The 20,536-nt window shown below is 39.3% G+C and overlaps 1 protein-coding gene and 1 non-coding gene across 2 annotated transcripts; one reads left to right on the top strand and one right to left on the bottom strand.

The window, feature by feature from the left end:
- The first annotated feature begins 2,296 nt into the window (after positions 1–2,296).
- On the top strand, positions 2,297–8,322 carry LOC110898692 (protein SEEDLING PLASTID DEVELOPMENT 1). Its single transcript, XM_022145518.2, has 9 exons — positions 2,297–3,029; positions 3,768–3,982; positions 4,062–4,212; positions 4,602–4,793; positions 4,881–5,043; positions 5,513–5,868; positions 6,685–6,861; positions 6,952–7,113; positions 7,808–8,322. The coding sequence occupies exons 1-9, from the start codon at positions 2,580–2,582 to the stop codon at positions 8,093–8,095; spliced, it is 2,154 nt and encodes a 717-aa protein (XP_022001210.1). The 5' UTR covers positions 2,297–2,579; the 3' UTR covers positions 8,096–8,322.
- Positions 8,323–20,097: 11,775 nt separating this feature from the next.
- LOC118487831 lies at positions 20,098–20,204 on the bottom strand. The gene has a single exon (XR_004882774.1). It is a non-coding gene; the product is annotated as a small nucleolar RNA R71 (small nucleolar RNA).
- Positions 20,205–20,536: the final 332 nt, after the last annotated feature.

Genomic DNA, 20,536 nt, shown 5'->3' with positions numbered 1-20,536 from the left:
TTATCTCCGTTTCTGTTCCTTTTAGTTATGGAAGCCTTGTCTAGCATTTTTGGTAAAGCAGGTACGAAAGGGTTTTTCAAAGGCATTCAAACTCCAAATAATGGTCCGGTTATCTCTCATCTTTTTTATGCGGATGACGCTTTAACTTTGGGGGATTGGGATAGGGGTAAGGTGACGAATGTGGCTAGATGCCTCAGAATTTTTTACTTATGTTCGGGTCTAAAAGTTAACATGCATAAATCCAACTTGTATGGGTTGGGGGTGGATAATCGTGACATCGAGGATATGGCTAATGTGATTGGGTGTAATACTGATAACATTCCGCTTTCTTACTTGGGTATCACGGTGGGGGCCAATATGAACAGAATCAACAATTGGGAACCAATTGTTGAGATTTTTGACAAAAGATTATCAGTTTGGAAAGCTAAAACTTTGTCTATAGGAGGGAGACTTACTTTGATTAAATATGTTCTTGAGAATCTTCCTATATATTACTTTTCTCTATATAAAGCCCCGGTCGGTATTATCTGCATACTCGAAGGTAAGATGAGAAAGTTTCTTTGGGCGGGTTCGAGTGAAAATAAAAAAATGAATTGGGTTGCCTGGGATTGGGTCACTTGGCCTAAGAAAAAAGGGGGTTTGGGTATTAACAGACTAAAAGAAGTAAACGAGGCGCTCTTATATAAGTGGGGTTGGAGATATAGGGTCGAAAACCATAACCTGTGGAGGAAAGTAGTGGAGGCGTGTCATAGCAAAAACAATCTAAGAAGCTTCCTTCCATTAAACAGAAAATATGCGGGTTGCTGGAATAATATTGTTAGATTAATATCTAAAGTGAAATTAAACGAGAAGGATATAAATCGGGTGATTCTGGGTAAAGTGGGGAACATACAGGATATTCGGTTTTGGTTAGATACATGGGTGGGTGATATCCCTTTCGTGGAAAGATGGCCATATATTTTTGTTTTAGATGATAATAAATTTTGCAGGGTTGCGGATAGGATGGGAACAGGGCAAGGAAACGGGGGATATACTTGGAGTTGGGTTAGATAACCTGAGTCTGTGGCGGAGCTTAAGGAATGGCAGGAATGTCAAGAAGTTATCAACAGGGTGATTATGTCAGATGATAAAGACTCATGGCTTTGGAAAGTAGACAGATTGGATTATTTCTCGGTTTTATCTGTGACAAAGGCTTTTATAACAGATAGGGGAAGTAGTAACCTTCCCAATTTCGAGTGGAGCAAATGGGTGCCAATTAAATGCAATATTATGCCATGGAGGGGTAACCTGGATAGACTTGCTACCATAGTCAACTTGAGAAGAAGGAACATAGATATCTCATCGGTTATGTCCTTTTTGCGACGAATATGAGGAAACGGTGGATCACTTGTTTACAGCTTGTTCGATGGCAAGTCGGGTGTGGGCGGCTGTTAGTGCTCGGTGTAACATTCCCCCTATCTTCGCGTTCAAATTCAAAGATTTAATAGATATCCATAATTCTAGTCAGGGGGGTAGAAAAATGAAGATTATTCATTATTTCTTGCTGGTGTATATGGAAAGGAAGAAAAGAACGAGTTGGTATTTAAGCAGATCAGTAGAAGTTCGCAAGAAATCATGATAGAGATTAAATCGAAGGGTTTCGGGTGGGTTAAAAATAGATCGTCATGTAAATATATTAGATGGAAGGAGTGGTGTAAATTCCCTATGTATATGTTGTAATTTTGCCCTTTGCCCGTTTGAGTTGGGGGTTTTGTTTTGCATTGGCCTTTTGCCCGATTGGGTCGGAGATGCGTTCTTAGTGAAATTTTAATTTTCAAAAAAATAAATCACATGTAAGCACCTCTCTCACCCTTAATATACTCGTTTATGTTTAGGTTCGTGAGTGAATTTTAGCTAAAAAATGTGGCTTGAGTTTAGGCTCTTACACTATGTTCCCGAGGTTCATTAAATGAAAGAAAAGAAAAGATTTGGAAGGCAATAATTTTTAGTTGTGTTCCAGATGTTCATTAAAGGAGAGAAGAGAAAATGAGATGTTTTTTTGCCTAAATTTAATCTTTCCAATTTATAAAGAAACGGAGAGAAGAGAAAAGAAAATGAGAGAATCATTTCTTTTCTCCCCTTAATTAAACTCGGGAATATAGTCTTCAACTCGATTGAATTTTCCACGATTGAATATCGAATAACACACAAACGGGGATTGATTTGCTTACACCACAGCCGCAACTTCTGAAATATTATTTTCGCCCGTAATTAATTTTCAATAAATACACTACACTTCTCCCATTTTTGTTGAACTAAAATTCTTATTGGGTAGGCCAAATTTTTCAAAGTAAGAGAAGATGAGAAGCAACACAACAAAACAAAAAGATTTGTGGTGCACATCTCGTCCCCAAACACGTGGATGGCTTCAACTGTCGTATATTGCTTGCTCTCTGTTTCGTATAATTTCAATGCTCCTAGAATCTACCTTCGAATCTTCTTCTTCTTCACCTTCAACTCACCCTTTTCTCCCCAAATATCATCTCACTTCTGTATATATTTCCATTCAAACAAATCAAGAAACATAAATAACCAACACCATGACTGCTTTAAATTCCCATTTTGTGCTCGTTGATCTGAACCAAATCCCATCCTCCACCTTTGCATACCTGCACTACCCCAAATTTTCAACTTCTTTCTCTGGGGCATTTCGTCGAACACGTGGTGGGCGGATCTGTTCGACCGGGTCGTCGCCGGCGATCCGGTCGCCGGAAGTGCGCCGGCCGAGAGATCGGGCCGGGTTTGGAAATGGGTCGGTGTTGAATTCGGCTTCTACGTCTCAGTCTCATGTGGGGTCTGAGCTTGATTTGATTCTTGAATTGGTGCCATTGAGGATGAGGAATAAGTTGTTTGAGCATAATGAAATTGGGAGTATGATTGAGGTTGTTATGGATTTGGGTAGACAGCCCCTTGCTAGATTTCCTTCTGGTGATTGGGTTATTTCTGATGAGGTTGTTAAGTTGGAAGATCTAAATCATGCAATTTCAAAGGTTTCATTTTTTATTTATTTTTATTTTTATTTTTTTATGAATGAAAATAACTAACTTAACTGTCAACATATGGTAGCACAACTATTTTATAGTTATATAGTTTGTTTGTATGGATTTTTAATTGGAAATGTTATTAATTTTAGTTTTGAATTATTATTATTTTTTATAATTTTATTTGGTATGTTTAGAAAGAGGATTGATAAAGACCCTATACTATATTATAATGTTTAGGCTATGCGGGGCACCCTCGGTGACTCCCTTCGGGGACCAAAGTTGCCGAGCGGTGAGGTGCTGCCAACCAAGAGGGGAGGGAAATCGGGGGGCCAAATCGGTGGGGAGTCACCGAAGAAAGGAAGGAGAGAGGGAACTGATGGACCAATGAAAAATTTTCTTTTCTTTTTTTTTTTTTTTTTGAATAAAAAAACAATTCCCCTAAGAGGGGTGCACCACGTACGTTTTTGGACAAGAGGGAAGTTATAGAGGGGAAATAACATGGCAACGTATGCTTGGGTTAAAAAAAGTTTTCCCTCACCTAATTAGGGGGGTGCCCCCTTCACCCTTAATGTTAATGTTATTTAAGTTATTTAATTTACTTGCATCTTATTTGGAAACAAACAAAATACCCAGTAAAATCTCACTCATAGCAGCAGAGCTATTAGTACAGTATACAATAATAATGATAATAGTAAACTACCGCTAGGAAAATTTAAAAAGTAGTGATTGCTTCTTTCTTTGAAGGTTGGTGAATTTTCGGATGACAACCGATCAGGCATTGATCATTCTCTACACCGAATAAGTGCCATTCGCAACCGCAAAAGGCAAATAATCGGTCTCACTTGTCGTGTGGGTCGAGCTATATCCGGCAGTGCGGAAATTGTTCGTGATTTGGTTGAAGGGGGAGGTTCCATATTGGTTATTGGACCACCTGGAGTTGGCAAAACAACCTTAATCAGGTATATTATGTTCTTAACTTTTTAGCATTGCGTCTTAAGGAAAAATAACAATGCCGTATGTTTGACGTTATTATTGTAGAGAAATCGCTAGAATGTTGGCAGATGAGCGAAAGAAGCGTGTTGTCATTATAGATACCTCTAATGAGATAGGAGGTGACGGGGATGTTCCTCATTCGGGCATAGGACGTGCAAGAAGAATGCAAGTTCCAAATGTTAATATGCAACACAATGTATGTGTTTAACTTTATATTGGGCTTTCTTCGTTGTAATGATTCTTGTAACCTGCAAGTAGTATAATGCATAGTTATCAATAGCGGTCGCTGTAGCGAACAACGTAGCGTATAAGTCGAAGGTCGCTACAGGGTATGAGTGATAGATAGCGGGATTTTAGTTTTTTCTTTTTTTAAATATAAATAGCGATTAATTATAGCTATAAAATAGCTGGATTTTAGGTTTTTGTTAAATATACATGTAAAATAGCGTATGTACCAGGGTATTTTGATATAATATGGATATAAATTTTTAATATTTTTTTTCTAGTGTATCGCTATTCGCCATTAACTACTACGGTATAATGACATAATCTATAATCCGATAATTTTCTTGGATATTTTAATAGGTGATGATCGAAGCAGTTGAAAATCACATGCCTCAAACAATTATAATCGACGAGATTGGAACCGAGCTTGAGGCGTTGGCTGCGGGTACGATTGCTCAGCGAGGAGTTCAGCTTGTTGCGACTGCACATGGAGTAACGATAGAAAGCATAATAAAAAACCCGTCGTTACAAATTCTTGTTGGTGGCATCGAGGTTTATGATTCAACTCATCTTTCAATTTTCTTTGTGGGCCGATTTATGTTATGATAAGTGGTTTATAAATGTTTTGCATGTGCATAGAGCGTTACTCTTGGTGATGAAGAAGCGAGGAAACGGAAAGTGCAGAAGACTATACTTGAGCGGAAAGGGCCTCCTACATTTTCGTGTGCGGTTGAAATGATATCGAGAACGGAGTATTGCATTCATCATAGATTGGATGCTACTGTGGATGCTATACTTGCAGGTGCTTCAAAATCCATACATATATATTTTGTTATGTATCACCCTCCCGTCCCAAAAAAAAAGAGTAAAATGCCATTTTCGTCCCTGAGGTCTGGCCACTTTTGCGGTTTTCGTCCAAAGGTTTGTTTTTTCGTACCTGGATCCAAAAGGTTTGAAATCTTGCCATTTTCACCCGACTCGTTAACTCCATCAATTATTTAATGTCAAGTCAGGGGTATTTCCGTCATTTAATCTTGCCATTTTTATATAACTAAACAAAACAAATATCTAAATGACATTTTTACCCCTGACTTAACGTTAAAAAATGGATGGAGTTAACGAGCCGGATGAAAATGGCAAGATTTCAAACCCTTTGGTTCAGATGCGGAAAAACAAACCTTTGGACGAAAGTCGCAAAACTGGCCAAATCTTAGAGACGAAAATGGCATTTTACGCAGAAAAAAAAAACTAAGAAAATTGGTTGGAAACAGGTAAATCTCCGTTGTTTGAAGTCCGTCGTATGGACGCTGAAGCTGAAAGATCTTTAGACGGATCTAAACACGCTGATGAAGTGACACGGGTTGAAATACCAGACGAGGAAGATGAAAATACGCCATTTTATTTTGAAAAATCAAGCCGAGATGAGCATAAAAAGATTAGTAAGAAGGTGAATGTAGAGGTTGTTTCAACGCCAGAAATGACCAATTCAGAAAGGACTGAGCAGGTTCATGAAGGCGTTAAGGATGATTTTGATGACGAAGATGAAGAACATTTTACCAAATTCAGAAAGTTGAGCACTAAACAACAAAGCAGAAAAAACGCACCGGTGTATGTTTATACGTATAAGGTAACCTACACTCCCAACTGTTTTTGAGATAAAAAGTCAACCCCGAATCAGGTCGTTCATAGATTGATGAGACGAAGTTGCAACCTCTAAACTAGGGTTGTAGTAACCTGCGCGTTGCGCCAAGACGCGATTGGAATTCACTACGTATCACGCACAATGACAACTGATAAATAAATTCGTAAAATTAAATAAAATGATATCTAGAGGCCGGTTATTGTACAAATTGTCTTAATGTACGTTGCGTACGAGATGCAGTATCAACATGCAATTTTTTTTTCAACATGCGATTTTGGTTTTTTTCAGCAACATGCGATTTTTTTTAACATGCGAAATTAATTTTTTTTAACATGCGAATTTTTTCTTTCTGGGATTATAACATGCGAACTTGCCATAGCGTACGCTTCATACATTAAGGCATTTTGTACGATACACTTTTTCATGATATCTAAATGTGTTAATGTTATTTGTGTCGCAGCTCGGTCCTGAACATCAAAATAAAAAGAAAAGATAAAACAATAAGGTAAATAACAAAGGTAAACGTAAAAATAAAAGATATGAACCCGGTTGGTTTCGGTGCACTTATTATAGCAAACGAAAGAAAAAGTTAAAAAATATGTCCAAAAGGGTATCTGCGCAATTCGTTTAAAATTTTCGAAAGTTAAAAGCGGTTTTTCCTTATCGCTCTCGGTTATGTTCGTTAAAAAAAAAAACCTAAACTCAAAAAAGCAAAAAAAAAAAAAAAAAAAAAAAAAAGCTCATGTTAGCATACTAAACTAAACTAAAAAAAAGGCTCATATTAGCATGTTGGCACTCTAGATATTGGAAGCTGACCTACAACAAGTAGCAATGGTGATGGGGCTTACAGAGGAAATTGACGTAACCGACGATATTAGCAACGCAGATGCTATATTAGCATCTAGTTTCGAGATGAAGGAGAACCCTTGGATTCGCAGTGTGGCTAAATTTCACCAGTTGCCTGTGTTTGTCATCAAGGTAATTTCGATATGATCTTGACTTTTACAGTTTACTTCCGACAGGATATATGAATTTGACTGTACATTTATTGACGGTTTTACACTGCAGTCAACGACCATGGCTCAAATGGTCAAAGCTATCCGCATGATTCTTGGAAGAGACTCGTTTGGTTCGAGATCAAAGCAACTCAGAAAAGTTTCTATGGATATCGAGATTGAAGATGATGTGCCAAGAAGAAAACCGTCATTAGAGGAGATTGATGCCTTGGAGGTGCTATCGATCCCCTTGCCTTTTACTTCATTTTCGTGATATATTCAAAAACGATAAGTTACGTTTAAGTTGGAAGGGTGAGCCGGGTAACGGGTAAAACCGGTTTAGTTTTTAGGTGTGGCCAAAACGGGTCGGGTTGGGTTTATCTGTTGGCAATTTGTTCTCTTTCATTAATTTTATAGAAATTTAAGATAAAGAGTAAAATGCTACTTTCTTCCCTGGGGTTTGGCCAGTTTTGCGACTTTCATCCAAAGGTTTGTTTTTTCGCATCTGGATCCAAAAGGTTTGAAATCTTGCTATTTTCATCCGGCTCGTTAACTCCATCCATTTTTCTCTGTTAAGTCAGGGGTATTTCCGTCTTTTTGCCAACTTAAAGGACAATTCAATCTTTTTCAGGGGTATTCGGTCTGTTTACATAAAGTTAAAAACACCGGATTGCCCTTTAAGTTAACAAAAAAACGGAAATACCTCTGATTTAACGGAGAAAAATGGATGGAGCTAACGAGCCGGATGAAAATGGCAAGATTTCAAACCTTTTGGATTCAGATGCGAAAAAATAAACCTTTGGACGAAAGTTGCAAAACTGGCCAAACCTCAGGGACGAAAATACGAAAATGGCATTTTATTTTTGTTTAACTAAGGTTAACACTGAGAGATGTCAACTTCATTTACCTTCTATTTTGGTGATCTATAGGAAGTTCGACTTGCAATCGAGTACATCGTGATTCCAAGTGGCGAACCCGTAGAGCTTCTCCCAAGATGCTCGGAGATAATCGCTCAACAACTCGAGCTCGTAAGGAGTTATCAGTTGACCGTAGAAAACTCAGGAACCGACCTTAATCCAAGGCTGCAGATTCTTCCCCACAAGTTGAACAAGAAATCGGGAAAAAACTCTAAACCGACTTCATCCGCACCCGGTTCACCGCCGACCGGTGGTGTTGCAGGTACAAGTGTTGCTAGGCTGCCGTTCCTGCCTGAATAGTGCGAGAGAACGATTTGATAACACTTGATGTACGTACAGTCATTTGATTATGACCTTTGTGTGTCACCCTGTAACTTTGGGTCATAAGTCTTTGTATGTAGTCTCATGGTCACTAAAAGTTGTGACCAAACAACCCATTGCAGTTGTTGTATATTATAAATCTGTGCAATCATGTTGATTTGTATGTATATTATTCACTTTTTATTCATGGTATTTTTGCATTTAAACTTGAAGAGTAAATTGCCATTTTAGTCCTTGAGGTTTGACCAAAATTGTCACTTTAGTCCAAATAGTTTTTTTCCTCCTCTGGGTACCTGACTTTTCCATTTTTTGTCATTTTGATCACATTGCCTAACTCCGTCTAAAATCTAGCAGAAGTTAGTGATAAGGAACACCAGAGTTCAAAAATTGCAACCACTGGAATCATTAATGTAACTATTGAAGTCTGGGGACCAACTCTGCAAAAATTAATTGCAAACCACCGGGACCAACCATGCGTTTAACTCTTTCATAAACTTGAAGTTAACATGTGAAGCATTTTAGCTACAATATACCAGAATGTGCCTTGGGGTATCCTCATAGCTGAACCAAATCCAACAAGACAGGCCCAACCTAAGTGGGTCCAGTTTTGATTAGCCCATGTTAAGTTAAGGCTGGCCCATTAGAATTAAGAACCAGAAGCCAGGTTAAACTTTTTCTCTTTACATATACTGTTACATGCATACACAAATGTCATGATAATTTTATTATGTGGCCTGCCTGGACTGACTCTAACGTCCAAGTGCTCACGTGGCTTCAAGCTCATGGGCCCTCTAATGACTAACAGGTTTCTTGTGGCTGCAGCAAATATTGTGATCCAAGAAGAGGAGATCGACACCACAATGGCACCAAGAAGATGAATACGAACCAGAGTTTTGTATACCTAGCACTGCTACCAAGTCTATAACGTCAAAGGTGTCGATTTTGGATGTAACAATACCCTTTCGGATTTTGGATGTAACAATACCCTTATCAGATTTTGGTAGCTTTATATACGTTCTTAGCAGGGCCGTCTATGGCCAAGTGCAGAATGGGCCTGTGCACAGGGCCCAAACCAATATAGGGCCCAAAAATTTCTTTTTTATATATATATTTAAAAAAAATTCTGTATGTTTTTATAAAAAATTATTAGGCCTGTGTTTAAATGTTACAAGGCCTGTTTATTAAGTTTAAATGGGTCTGTGTTAATGAACTAGTCTTGGATCCACCAAGTCTATCAAACTCTCCTTTTGTTGAAATCAGAATCCAGTCTTGGATCCACCAAGTCCATCAAACTCCCCTTTTTGTTTTAGAGAAACAACCTTAAGAATGGAAGAAATATAATGATAATAAGACTGTGAGTTAACTGGGATTTGTGGGTAGGATAATATAAAACTGTAGTTTCAGTCAAAACGATTTTACCCAATCAACAAGACAAATAGATTCTTCAGCCGGCCGATATTTCATATTACTCCTTCCTGAAACGATTTCCAGTGCAATAACCCCAAAACTATTAGACCTATGTTTAAGTCTTATAGGGCCTGTTTATTAAGTTTAAATGGGCATGTGTTTAAATGAACTAGTGTATGGGTGTGTGCACACGAAATGAATAAACCCAATTGAAATGGGTATGCCTTAGTATAACAGTTTAATAGGCAACATATTTCAAATCAAACCCATTAGAGGGCGTTGGGCATTGTGCGACTGTGCGGGAAAAGAAGAACATCAGGCGCTGTGTTCGCTGTGTGACCAGACCATGCGATCATCATCATCGATGTAAAGGGTTTTGTTTAAGGTCGAAATTAAGGGTTAACCAGGATATCATCATCATCGGTGCAGGATTTTTTTGGAACATCGAATCAAGGGTTTTGCAAATAGGGCCCAAATTTTTATCTCGCACAGGGCCAATTTTTTTTTTACGTTTTCGGAGACGGCCCTGGTTCTTAGATACGTTGTGAAATGATTTTTTTTTATTATAAAAAGAATATTAACATATGATACAAACGTTGTAAGTGATTATGTGTTTATAGCAAACAAATAATAAATTTAATTGAATATGTAAAACTTATATTGATGTGTGTTTGTTTGGCTACCCTGTTAAAACGTATTTATATAAACCTCTGGCTTGGTTTATATTTGCGAATGCTAAACATATTTTTTTTATCAAGAAAAAAACTATGTTACGTATCAGATTATTGATCGATAATGAGAAGAAGAAACACAGAGAAGAAGGAGTTAAACTCAAATCATCGATAGATCCATCTGTTAGAACACACCCAACTATATAGCCACTAACTAACAAATAACACCCTACACTATAGAACAATTACATTGAGGCCCTTCTAGTTATTTTGACACGTAACAATACTTCCCTCCTATAAGACTTTTGACCTCAAAAGTACAAAATAAAAACCCAACCCATTAATCAAAAGTGTCAAAAACAAAAAAGAATGCTTGACCACCAAACCTCTGCTCAACTTCATGTTTTGCTAGAAAAGGATTAAAATCCTTGTTTTCTTCTGTTGATGTCACTAGACCAACACCACATGGTTTTGCTTCCTTTAGTCCTTTGGTATTTAATTTCATATCTTTTGGGTTCACACAAACAAGGCTAGTGGTGATAACTTCTTGTGAAGATATCCTTGAAGATGAGGGTAATTTTCGTAGAGAAAATTGAAGAATATAAATTCCAAGAACCTTGAAAATTAAGAAATCAACAACACGTGCTTCTTTAGCTTTATCTCGGACAACTTTTTCTTGACATTTTGAAATCTTTTGATGATAAAACTTGACCTTCTCTTGCTCCTTTATCTATAACCCTGCTGCGTCATTCATCATTCACGACCCCCAATATTCTCCCTGTCCTTTTCTTCCTGGTGATATAGTAATAGCCCCTTGATTGTTGTTGTCACTCTCTTGTATAAAATCTAAGGTTGTCCTAATGCACAAATAACAAATGTGTAGATAACAGTCTTGAAAATAATAGCATGTAGGACTTCGTAAGAGCCCTCTTGAACTAATTTTGATCCATCCTAGTTTGATTTTCCATCTATGCCACATATACACCCATGCCTTCATCTTGAAGAGATTTCGGCCTATTGCGTTAGGAATGAACACCAGAAATAGTTCTTCTTCCCTTATCTTTTGGTGAACCACTTTTAATTGGATACTAATATCTACATAATCAAGAAAAACCCAAGAAGTTGATTCACCCTTCATTTTTTTCAGATTTATTTGCTCAAATTCACAGCCCACATTCTTATTTTCATCATCAGACATGTTTGAAGAAACTAACCAGCTGTTGATTCTTATTTTTGACTGATTTTCTTGTTCATTTTCATGATCTATATTGATTTTCTTATCATTATCACAAAGATAAAGATGAATCTGATCATTTTTATTATCCTTTTCATTTTTCTTTGTATCATCACCATCAAACGGTTCTTGAATCTCTTTCCCAAACCTTTTAGGCATTTCATCATCAACTACTGACACAACTTCATGCAGAACATCCAAACACTTCAATTTCACATCCTTGTTTTCATCTTTGCGTGAATCAATACTATCACACAGATTTTGAATACTCAAATCTTCATTTAGAAAGACCACTTCATTTTCAAATTTCTCATTATCATTCTCAGATTCATCATGGATTTGAACCTTAATTTCGCCACTAAACCTTTCAAGCATTTCATCAAACACCTTGTAGGCGGACTCATCAAACACCCTATCTTCATTACTAATTTCTTGAATCTTACCATCCTTAAAGGATTCATTACCTTCCATTATTTCATCAAGAATTTTCCTAGAATCAAAAACTAATTCCTTTACGTAGAAAGAAGATTTAGGATCAAACGGAGAAAATGAATCTTGCAATTTATTAGCATATATTTTTAAGGCTAAAGAAATAAAGTCTTTCACCTTATGATAACTATATTGATGCCATGTGATGAACATTTCTCTAATTCTTGGTTCTAGACCATCAATGAAAAGGTATATAGCATAGACCTCACTCATATCTTCAGAATTCTTAACCCTTTCAAACAAAGATTGAAATACACTAGAGTAATCGAAAAATGTACCTTCTTGCCTTATTGACATGATCTCCTCCATTGCTAATTCCATGGTAGTCATTTGTTCTTGATGTTGCTGCTGCTAAATCAACGATCCCTTGAGTTGAATATTCGGTCTTCTTAGATTGAATCTCCGATTTCCTTGATTCTTGCCTTCAAATCGTTGATGTGAATCACTGCTACCTGTTCGATTGAATTCTGATTGTTACACCGCTTTTGTTGTTGCTGTAATTGCTTTAATCACTGAAATCTGAAATCTGATTGTTACTACACCCTCAGGTCAAGAGGATGGATAGCTCTGATACCAATGTTACATACCAAACGAGAGAACACAACCCAAAAGACTAGTGTAGTAGGTGAGAGAGCCCATTTGGTATATAAACCCCACATCAGTTCCCCATACAACTGATGTGGGACAAGTCCCATACCTTGCAATGGTATTAGTCCATAACAATCGACTCTCCTTAAGGGCCAACGTCCTCGTTGGTCACGGCCATGTTGGTCACGGTTGGCTCTTTCCAGGCCACCACTCCATGGGCCACCACTCCGAGCCTCGTTGGTCATGGCCACGTTGGTCACGACTGACTCTCTCCAGGCCACCACTCCGAGTTCTGGCTCTGATACCATTGTTACGTATCAAATTATTGATCGATAATGAGAAGAAGAAACACAGATAAGAAGGAGTTAAACTTAAATCATCGATAGATCCATCTGTTACAACACACCCAACTATAGAGCCACTAACTAACAAATAACCCCCTACACTATAGAACAATTACATTGAGACCCTTCTAGTTATTTTGGATTTTTGACATGTAACAAACTATTACTAACAGAACGTTTATCAGGTGTCAGTAAAACAACCATAGGCAACATAGTTGCAAGTGATATGCGCAAAATGCAACATATAAATTATATCAAATGTGGCATAAAACTAACCCTTTTTAGTACTAATGTTGGAAAAAAGTGTGTTTTTGTCTTCCTTTTGTATTTTCAGGATTAAATGAGCTCAAATTAACAAAAGAAGTAAAAAGACAGCAAAATCTAACATAAATACAAGAAAAGGAGCTAAAGTGGAATGCCCGACCCCTCAACAGCATCTTCCCAAGCAAAACCAAGAAAACAGAAGACTGAACACGCCCCGTGCTCAGCGAGCACGGGGCCGTGTCCAAGAAGCAGCAGAAAAGACAAACCTTTAGAAGCTTCTATTGCCCACCACGGGGCCGTGCCCAGTGGACACGGGGGCGTGGTCAGACTCCTGCAGGCGCATTTATTGTAATTGCGAATTACAATTAATGAGGAGAGAGACAAGGATGGACACGGGGCCGTGCCCAGCGGGCACGGGGCCGTGCCCGAGCTTCTGTTCAGCCTATAAATAGGAGTGCTTGGAGACATTTCAACTCATCCCTTGGCACACCACCTCTCTCACACTTCACCCACCACCCACCACCACCATAACACCATCATCCACCACCATCATCCATTGTCCATCATAGTGTGTGTGAGTCGTCTCGGGATCCAAGATTGATCGTAAGAGTTCTTGACAATTAAAGGCCATGTTTGCCTAAGTGATGTGTGCGAAGCGTAGTATATTTTTGATGTATATTTTAAGCCCTTTTTACACTTTTAGCCAAGTTTTAAATTTATAAAACACGATATTTACTAACACTAAACACACATATGGGCAAGTGCACCCATCGTGGACGTAGTATAGTGTTGGTAAGATACCGAGGTCGTCCAAGGACACAAGAGCTTTTAGTACCGGCTTATCCTCAACGTCTAATCAAATCAAAATGTTAGAAAAGGTTTTTTAACTAAGAAAATAAAAACTAACTAAATGCTGAAAAATAAAAATAAAAATAAAATAAAAACAGATAGACAAGATGAATCACTTGGATCCGACTCGTGTATTAGTATAACCTTTGATTATTTTCGCACTTTTGCACTTGTTTAAGAGATTATCTTAGTTATTGTAGTAGGCCCCTCTTTTGAAGGCAACGTTACCCTCAACCCAGTAGTTTGAGTCAGAAATGATACAATCCTAAAGGGTTGGATTATTGGACGATAATGAATTAAGTTATTAATGCAAATTATGGTAGGCCCCGCTTTTGGCGGTGACGTTACCCTCGACTAAGTAGTCTGAGTCAGCAGGGATACAGTCCTAAATAGCCGGGTTATAGTATTAATAGTAGTTAACTTATGAGGGGGTCAAAGAGTTTGGATCCCCGCCATCCAATACCTATGGGCATTGAAGGAGATCCTACTAAATTTGACCCAGGTCCCTTGCAGGACCTCTAAACGCTGAACAAGGGCAAGACCCTTACCAAACCGTTCCCTTAACCCCCGACCAGGTAGCCAACATACCTCCATATAGACCATGGAGATATGAATGGTGAAAATCTTTTATTTTATATAGACAGTAAAATAATGCCAAGACACCACGGACAAACGATAAGGAAAGATCACCTTCAACATAAGCAACTAGTTATTAAAGTCATTAATACAAAACCAAATAAAAAGTGCAAAAGATTAAAAATAAAAAGTATTATACTAAACACTTGTCTTCACCAAGTGATGTAAGAGACTTAGGCAAACATGGCCTTGATTGTCAAGAACTTTTACGATCAATCTTGGATCCCGAGACGACTCACACACTCTATGATGGACAATGGATGATGGTGGTGGATGATGGTGTTGTGATGGTGGTGGGTGGTGGATGAAGTGTGAGAGAGGTGGTGTGCCAAGGGATGGGTTGAAATGAAGCCAAGCACTCCTATTTATAGGCTGAACAGAAGGCCGGGCACGGCCCCGTGTCCGCTGGACACGCCCCCGTGCATGTCTAACACTCTCTCTCTTCATTAATTGTAATTCGCAATTACAATTAATGCGCCTGCTGTACTTTTGCCACGCCCCCGTGTCCGCTGGACACGGCCCCGTGGTGGGCAATAGAAGCTTCTATAGGTTTGTCTTTTCTGCTGCTTCTTGGGCACGACCCCGTGCTGGCTGAGCACGGGGCGTGTTCAGTCTTCTGCCTTCTCTATTTTGCTTGGGAGGATGCTGTTGAGGGGTCGGGCAATCCACTTATGTTCCTTTTCTTGTATTTATGTCAGATTTAGCTGTCTTTTTGCTTCTTTTGTGAATTTGAGCTCATTTTATCCTGAAAATACAAAAGGAAGACAAAAACACTCTTTTTCCAACATTAGTACTAAAAAAGGGCTAGTTTTATGCCTCATTTGATGTAATTTATATGTTGCATTTTACACACATCAAATACCCCCACACTTGAACTTTTGCTTGTCCTCAAGCAAAACTCTTTAATATGTGGCTTACACTCCCAAATGGAATAGGTAGAAGAGAAGGTTTTGGCTTGTCATAGAGTGTCGGAAATCCAAGATCTTTTTGGGTTTTATTTTTATTTATTTACAATCCTATTCGTTATGATTTATTTAGAACGTTTCATAGGAGAAATTACTTATTTGGGCATAGCATGCCTTTTTTTTAAAATTCCATTTATATACAAGTTCACATACCTCACGGGAGAAATCACTCACACTCGGCCGAAGGTGTATTTTTAGTGAATCACTCGAGAGCGGCATGGAACTTATTCCTACCATAAGCTTGCCAAGCAATCAATCCTCCTCCTTTTTAACTTGTTACCTTTGTAAATATCAAGAGCACTTTTTTGGGTAAAGGCTTGGGCTAAAGGTGGGTGAGTGGGTTAGTGGTTAGTAGAAAAGGGCGAAAAGCGTAAAAAGCGTCGGTTTTCGTAAAACATTTTGTTTTAGTGACTTTTTATTCTTAATGAAGTATTTCTTCAAACAAGCTTTTTGTTTTAAGAGCTTTGTTTGTTTATTTCTACTTCTTCATCATTTTTTTTGTCACATGAAAACCGAGCTTATTACTAAAATAAAAGGTAAAAATAAAAAGGGTTTTGGTGGGTAAAAGGGGTTTTAAGGTAAAGAAATGAAAGGTTTAGGCTCAAAGGGGTTAACTAGGGGGAGTTTTTAGGTGGGTGAAAAGAAAAATGAAAATAATGGTTTTGAAAGAAAAAGGGTTAGTCTTAATGCCTCCATCATTTACTTACTTGGGTTTAAGTTGGTAAGGACCGGGAATGAATCGTCGTGGCAAGTTCTAGAGTCGTAAGAACCAAGCGGCTATTCACACAAGAAACGAAAAATGAGCATTTAGTCTAAAGATGTGTATTTGTATGCTCAATAAAGGCTCAAAACTCACTTTTTGTGGGAATGGGTTTTTCTATGTGATCAAGTACATATAATCGAATTTTAACTAAGCTTGTTATGTCGTTTCATAATTTTCTTATGTTAGTTCTTTTTATCACGACGCTATCGGTTGTAAACTTACAAAAATATAACCTTATTAATCTTAGAATTCCCAACTTAAACTTTAGACAAGTAAAGAAAAACTGAAAGTTTTTGAAAAAAAAAATTTGGGATGATTAGCGGTTCCAATAAAGTTTTGTGTAAGGCTTGTTTTTAGGACTTGCAAAATTTCAAGGTTTTAGCATCCCCCCCACACTTAAATTACACATTGTCCTCAATGTGTCCCAAAAATAAATTTTTAGGTTGATTGAATGTGTAATATGGTGTTAAAAGCAAAGATTTTATGTTACTGGCTGTCTGGACATGGCCCCGTGGGGACCGGACACGGCCCCGTGTTCAGGTGCCAGTAACGAAAATTAAAGAAAAGAAACAGAAGCCTGGACACGGGGGCGTGTCTGGTGAACACGGCCCGTGTCCAGTTACCTGAACTGGGCATTTTTCTGCAGGGGGTGCAGCACGGGGCCGTGTTGGTTGGACACGGCCCGTGTTGAACCTTCTGTATTGGAGAAATTGATGTCGGGTTGCCTTGTTCTTGTGCATGGGGCCATGTTTCTCGTTTCCCTTTTCATCCTTTACCACCATGAGTGTGTTTTATTTATTATGGACCATTCAAACTTTAAAACCATCATTTCATTGAAATCATAGAGAGATCTTACATAATATTCCTAAAATAAGATAAAATAAAAACTTAACTAAATAGGTCAGGAGGTACACGAGGTTATCATAAAGAGTTCTACTTTTTTTTAAGAAAATTTTGAGAATAGTTTCCCGATATAGTAGGACTTCCGGCCGAAGATTTTCTTCCCTAAATGTCGTTTAAAGCCATTCTTCTATCTCCCTTGGAAGGAAGAAGGCGGCTTCATTTTCCTCAGTAATTTGTGGCTGAGGGGGAATATTCACCGGGACTCCTTGCACCACCCTTTGCGGAGGCTCTTGGTGCATGGCGTACCACTCGGCCGGAATGACGACCTCGGGCACCACGTTCCACGCCATTTGGGTTATTATAGGTACCAAAGGCGGGGAGGCGAGAAGGTTTAACCTCTGGTGCAAGAGGTTTACCTCTCGGAGACAGCCCTCCAGCCCCCTACTGTCAGATGGTTGATACGGTCGACCAATGCTTCCTCCACTCCCGTCATTTCATCAATAGCCTCCCTTAGGGCGTAAACATAGTTTACAAGAGAGTCTTTTGCCGTCGATGATCTCCTCCCTTGTCGGTTATTTCTTGAAGATGTTCCGCTTGTTCTGCTTGCCATTTTCTGAGAAAGAAACCGAAGAAAGCTAAATTTTTACGAAACAGTGCCTCGGACACGGCCCCGTGCTCGCTGAGCACGGCCGCGTGTCCATTTGTCTGCAGGATTTTAGGCTAAGGAGTCTTGGAGTTTTAAATTATTTTCATGATTTTCAACTGGGTTTTAAGCACAGATAATTTAAAACAAAGTTATTCAACTAACTTTAAACAAGAATCCTTAGCAAATAATCTTACAAACTTCTCATGAAAGGTTGGAATCATGGAGCTTCCAAGCTTTCATGGAGGAAATGTTTGAAAAATTTGAAAGAAAAGGTAATGAATAAAAGTGGAAGGGACAAGATGGTCCTTGGGAACCTTCTTTTAGCACTTACCTAGTGAAGATCCCAGGAATCTCTGTCTTTTGAGGTGGTAAAAAATGAGCAGGGATCAGGCTACATTTAAAGAAAACGACAGCGCACTGGACACGGCCCCGTGTTGGTTGGGCACGGCCCCGTGTGCAGAGGAAATCCTGACACATTTTGTCCGTATTCTGACAAAATCAGCAGAGAATCTTTTAGATGAGCACGGGGGCGTGTTGACCTGGACACGGCCCCGTGTCTGGAGGCTGTCTTATGGAGTTTTGTTTCTTCTAAGGATCTCATTGCTATCGGGTGGTTCCTTACTGGTTGGAACAACCCCAAAGTGCCTAAGATACCTTAATTGTCCTAGACTAAGGCGAGAACGCAAGAGGTTGTCGGTGAGGGTAATTCCTATTTTCATTCTAGGTGGACAAGTCCAACCCTTTCCCGGGCTCTCGTTAAAGAAGGTGTATGCCGAATCGCTCAGGTCTATGTATGCACCGAACGAAGTCGATGGAGAGTCCTTCACGGCACAATCGGCACAGGGACGACTATCGTCCAAGTCTTTGCTAGGTATGAAGGTATTTTTGGAAGCAACGAGGTTGTCGGAATGCGATCCCAACATTTCTTCATGGTCAGTGTCTTGGGGTGGATCAATAAAATCCTTCCTAAGCTCTTTTGACCAATTTAGAATTAGCTCTTCTAGTTGAAATAACTCGTCAAGAAGCATTTCCCCTAAAATATCTGGCTGGGCGCATTCGAGGGAGAGATAGTGATTGTTTTTACTTTCGCCCCTCTTAAGGTTATAAGGAATCGGTGGGTCTACGTAGTGGGGCCTATAATTTAGAAAGTAACATTTTACTTCTTCATGTTCGCCTCCACATAATTGACATAACGTACCATAAGAGTGCCGAAAGTAAAAAGAATTACTATCACTCATGTTTATGTCAGAAATTACCAACCGCCGGGATCTAACGGTTCTGTTTTCAGTAAGTGAATCTTGGGCACGGGGGCGTGTTGAGTGAGCACGGCCCCGTGTTCAGCTTACTGTCTGACTTAAAACAGGATTGCCAGTTCCAATTATTGAGCACGGGGGCGTGTTCAGCGGGCACGGCCCGTGCTGAGCTCTGCAGAAGCTGAAAAACTAAAGAAAATCCTAAAAATTAAAAAAATAAATAAAAAGATGATTAGGCCGTTGATTCCTAACTTAATTAAAATCCTTGTGTCCCCGGCCCGGTCGGACACGGGCCGTGCCCAGCATCGGTACTGGCAGTTTTTATTTTCCGAGTTACAGAAGGCTGAGCACGGGGCCGTGTCAGTGCAGCACGGGGCCGTGTCCAACTTTCCAGTAACAGGGATCCGGAAAACAATCGCTGCAACTCCGACCACGGGCCGTGCTCACCGAGCACGGGGCCGTGGTGAACTTTCTGACCAGCATTTCTTTTTGTTTTTGTTGCAGGACTTGGAACCAGACGCCACCTCTACGTAGTGTATGAGCTCCAGTTCTAATAAAGATATAAAAGAACCTCTAGAAGAACCCGAACGCTTTCTCAGAAAAAGACTAGAAGCTAAAAACCAAGAGAAGGTTTCGGGGGACCCACTTCCAATGGCGGACCAACGTACCCTCATGGATTACCTACGCCCCACCATAGGTAATCTCGGCGCCGCTATCAATGCACCGAATGTCGAAGCCAACAATTTCGAACTTCGGCCACATTTGATACAGATGCTTCAAAACTCTGCAACCTTTCATGGGCTTGCGGACGAGGATCCCCACCTACATATCACTAATTTCTTAAAAATATGTGATACCTTTCGGATCAATGGAGCATCAAATGACGCAATCCGCCTTCGAATGTTTCCATTCTCACTTAAAGACCGAGCAAAAGCTTGGCTTAACACCCTCCCAGTTGGTTCGGTAAACACCTGGGATGAACTAGCCCAAAAATTTCTATATAAGTATTACCCTCCCGCTAAAACGGCTAAATTAATGACTGAAATTAATACATATTCGCAAGACGAGGGGGAATCCTTATATGAAACTTGAGAGAGGTTCAAGGAGCTATTACGAAAGTGTCCTCATCACGGTCTTGCGGTGTGGCAACAAGTATCCACTTTCTATAATGGATTGTTGCCACATACTAGACAAACACTTGACTCTAGCTCCGGGGGACTTTTAGGTAATCGCCGCCCGCAGGAAATATATAATCAAATTGAGGAAATTGCTCAAACCAATTTTCAATGGCACACTCCCCGAGGCAATAAATCCATTGCCCCGGGCGCCCATATGGTTGATGAAAACACTTCTTTACAAGCCCAAATCGAGGCCCTTTCTTCAAAAATTAAAAAGTTAGAAAAGACAAAAACAGTCTCGGTCATGGCTTGTGAAGGGTGTGGTGGGCCACATGAAAATTGAAGTTGTA

The sequence above is a fragment of the Helianthus annuus genome, chromosome 15 (assembly GCF_002127325.2).
Source record: "Helianthus annuus cultivar XRQ/B chromosome 15, HanXRQr2.0-SUNRISE, whole genome shotgun sequence".
Taxonomy (NCBI): domain Eukaryota; kingdom Viridiplantae; phylum Streptophyta; class Magnoliopsida; order Asterales; family Asteraceae; genus Helianthus; species Helianthus annuus.
The sequence above is the reverse complement of the archived record's forward strand: the minus strand, read 5'-3'. Positions and strand labels throughout refer to the sequence as shown.